General features: G+C 28.8%; 1 protein-coding gene across 1 annotated transcript; it reads left to right on the top strand.

The window, feature by feature from the left end:
• Positions 1 to 614: 614 nt before the first annotated feature.
• On the top strand, positions 615 to 3,201 carry LOC115724593 (cytochrome P450 71D9). Its single transcript, XM_030653910.2, has 2 exons — positions 615 to 1,586; positions 2,386 to 3,201. Exons 1-2 carry the CDS (start codon positions 690 to 692, stop codon positions 3,004 to 3,006), a joined length of 1,518 nt encoding a protein of 505 aa, XP_030509770.2. The 5' UTR covers positions 615 to 689; the 3' UTR covers positions 3,007 to 3,201.
• The last annotated feature ends 361 nt before the right edge of the window (positions 3,202 to 3,562 follow it).

Genomic DNA, 3,562 nt, shown 5'->3' with positions numbered 1-3,562 from the left:
ACAATGCACCATTTTCAATTATGTGCTTACAATCATTGCTATGTGCATCATCATATGTTGAGGTGGTGCCTTGTAATAATTAAATGGCCGGTAGAAATAAATTAAAGAGAATTGCTAAAAAATATTACTAGTTGTTTATATTTTTTTCGGTGTGATATTAATATTAGTTTAATTTAATATCGAATCTCATATAATTTAATAAGTAGATTTTAAAAATTATCGTTAACTAATCGTATATATAGCACCATCTATATATGAAAGTATTAAGTATCACTAGTACTTAATAATATTGCTCTGAATTAAATTATATGAAATGTCATATTTAATTACACCAATAATAATTTGTAATAATACTTAATGCCTTTTAATATTAAAAAATACTAAAAAGACACCAATAGTGCCTATAGCACTCCTCTTACATATGGATATCACTAAGTCTTATTAACTATGGAGTTTCATATGATTTAATGTAATTTTTAAAGAATATCACTCTAATCGTAAGATGACATGTTTAAAAAATGCTAAACACTACTGGTCACTAATAACATAACAATGCTCTTTAATATTAATTTAGAAGCTCTACCGCACCATCCAAGGTGATAGGTCCTACACACCATCACAAATTATTATGTAGTAGTACTATATAATATATCCTTCTCTCAAAATTATTGAACAATAATAACTTTCCCATGGAGATCGAAATCCCATCATTTCCAGTTGTTCTTTTCTATTCATTCATCTTCTTCTTGTTATTAATGGCAATAAATGTAATAATAATAAGAAAAACTATTCAATCTTCAAACCTCCCACCAGGACCAAAGGCACTACCCATAGTGGGAAACATTCACCACCTTATTGGCTCTTCATTAATCCATCACACACTCAGAGATTTAGCCAAGAAATATGGACCCTTGATGCACTTAAAAATTGGTGAAGTTCCAACCATAGTAATCTCATCACCAGAATATGCCAAACAAGTCATGAAAGTCCATGATGTTGTTTTTGCATCAAGACCCTCAATTCTTTTTTCGAAAATCATGTTATATGATGGTGCTGGTCTTTCTTTTGCTCCATATGGTGAGCATTCGAGACAAGTTAGGAAGATTTTCATGCAAGAGCTTTTGAGTACAGCAAGAGTTGAGTCTTTTAGATTTATTAGAGAAGAAGAAATGTTCAACTTCATGGAATCGATTTCATCGAATGTTGGCCGTGTTATTAGTCTAAGGGAGAAGCTCAACATGTTGATGTACAACATTATTTCGCGTGCGGCCTGTGGTAGGACAAGGATTCACAACCAAGAGTTTGTGCCTGTGTTGAAGGAAGCTATTGAGGTATCATTAGGGTTTGAACTTGCTGATTTGTTTCCTTCTTTTAAGTTATTTTATCACATGAGTCGTTCTAAACCTAAACTCGAGAGGCTTAGAGAAAGGGCGGCAAGAATATTTGAAGAGATCATCCATGAGCACAAGAAGAAAAAGCCAGAAGAGAAGGGTGATGAAGACTTGGTTGATGTTCTTCTTAAGTATCATGAAAATGATGGCCATGGATTTTCTTTGACAAGTGAAGATCTTTATGCAATAATCTTTGTAAGTACTTTCATTTTATATCAATTAGAAATGCATATTTATTTGGTGAAAGAGCATTCGATCGGTTAACGATATTCTTTAAAAATTATTTTCTTAAATTAATTATGTGTAATATTATAAATACTTAATTATATTAATAACGGTATGACATAAAGAAAGTACTAGACACCAATAATATTTTTTAACAATTTTTTACTCTGTATTTAACCATCACTTACAATGTCATTAATTATATTATTTTTTTCTTTTGTGATATATTTTATTTTCTATTTTTCCACTTTCTCTCTCTCACATTTTCCTTTCCTCAATATTGTACAAGAGTTTATAATAATTTTCTCACATCACCGTCTATATTTTATTCTTCAAAATATTTCATCAAAACTTATTTTTTTTTTTATTTTACCTCAAACATTTATATTACACTAATATACACATATATATACATATCACTTTCTCTATTTTTTTTTTATATATCATTTAAATATTATATTTCTAATAAATTTTATATTTATTACTTATATATATACTATTAATATAAGTACATATATATAATTAAAAGTAAAAAATATTAATAAAATATTTTTAAAGCAATAAATAGTACTCTAAATATAGGGAAGCTACTATTAATCACTTTAAAAAATAGTTAAAATAGCTCACTTGATAGAGGTGGGTTTTTAGTACTTTTGAGCTATATTAAGATGTTTGAGCAATTTTAGCTCATCAAATGAGAGTGCTCTTAATATAATTATTGATTAATTATAAAGAAATAAAGTCCTGAATAATAAATTATTGTTATTAGGAAATATTTGCTGGTGGAATTGAGACTTCATCAACATCAGTAGAATGGACTATGTCAGAATTGATGAAGAATCCAAAGATAATGAAAAAGGCACAAGATGAGGTTAGAGAAGTCTTTCACAGAAAAGAGTTGGGAAATGAGAGAGCACTCGATGAGATGAAATACTTAAAATCAGTTATCAAAGAATCCATGAGACTTCATCCTACTCTACCATTATTATTGCCAAGACAAAATCAAGAGAAGTGTGTGATTAATGGTTATGAGATACCTGCTAAAACCAACACACTAGTTAATGCATGGGTAATTGGAAGAGATCCTACGTATTGGCCTCAACCTGAGATTTTTAAACCCGAAAGGTTCTTAGATGATAACAATTCTAACAACTTCGAATATCTCCCGTTTGGTGGTGGAAGGAGAATGTGTGTTGGTATGTCTTTTGGGCTCCTCAATGTTGAGCTTTCTCTAGCATTGTTGCTATATCACTTTGATTGGATACTTCCTAATGGATTGAAACATGAAGATTTAGACATGAGTGAGTCTTTTGGTGCAACCCTTCAAAGAAAAAATGTTCTACAAGTTACTCCTATCACTTATGAACTATCAACTAGCACTGCAAAATAACAAGAAATAATATGATAGTAATGTATAGTATGGTACAAATTAGTGCATTAATTTGTCTTGGTGTTATCCATAATGTAAATGTACATATATTGTGAATAAGTTTAAATTATCAATATTCTACGAGTAAATACTATTTTGGACCATATGTTCTGTAAAAGTTATTAATTGGATCCTTTATTTTGTGAAATGATAAAATAGACTCTGTATTTTCTAAAATTGTACAAATAGAATCCTAAACTGATTTTTGTCAAAATAAAACTTAATAATAATTTGATCTAAAGATGTTATGACAAAACTGGTTATATTTTCTGTATTTTTTCGCGCGTGTTAGAAATTGTCTTAAAGTTGATGATATTAAAAAAATAAAAATTGTTGAAAATTGAGTTCAGAGTCCTATTTTTACCATTTTAGAAAATATATAGATACTGCTTCCTAGACTAAAGATAACATAAAAAAAATGGGGGATGTTCTTCTAAGTCTTACTAATTAATCACTATAAAAAATACTATCTATAGTAATAATTTTTTAGTCATAACATATGAATTATTATATATAA

The sequence above is a fragment of the Cannabis sativa genome, chromosome 6, assembly GCF_029168945.1.
Source record: "Cannabis sativa cultivar Pink pepper isolate KNU-18-1 chromosome 6, ASM2916894v1, whole genome shotgun sequence".
NCBI lineage: Eukaryota > Viridiplantae > Streptophyta > Magnoliopsida > Rosales > Cannabaceae > Cannabis > Cannabis sativa.
The sequence above is the reverse complement of the archived record's forward strand: the minus strand, read 5'-3'. Positions and strand labels throughout refer to the sequence as shown.

What these genes read in the sequence shown, in the direction of transcription:
- LOC115724593 (XM_030653910.2), top strand. Translation starts at nt 690, where the DNA reads ATGGAGATCGAAATCCCATCATTTCCAGTTGTTCTTTTCTATTCATTC. An exon ending in ATCTTTATGCAATAATCTTT is followed by an intron (nt 1,587 to 2,385) that starts GTAAGTACTTTC and finishes TATTGTTATTAG; the next exon opens with GAAATATTTGCTGGTGGAAT.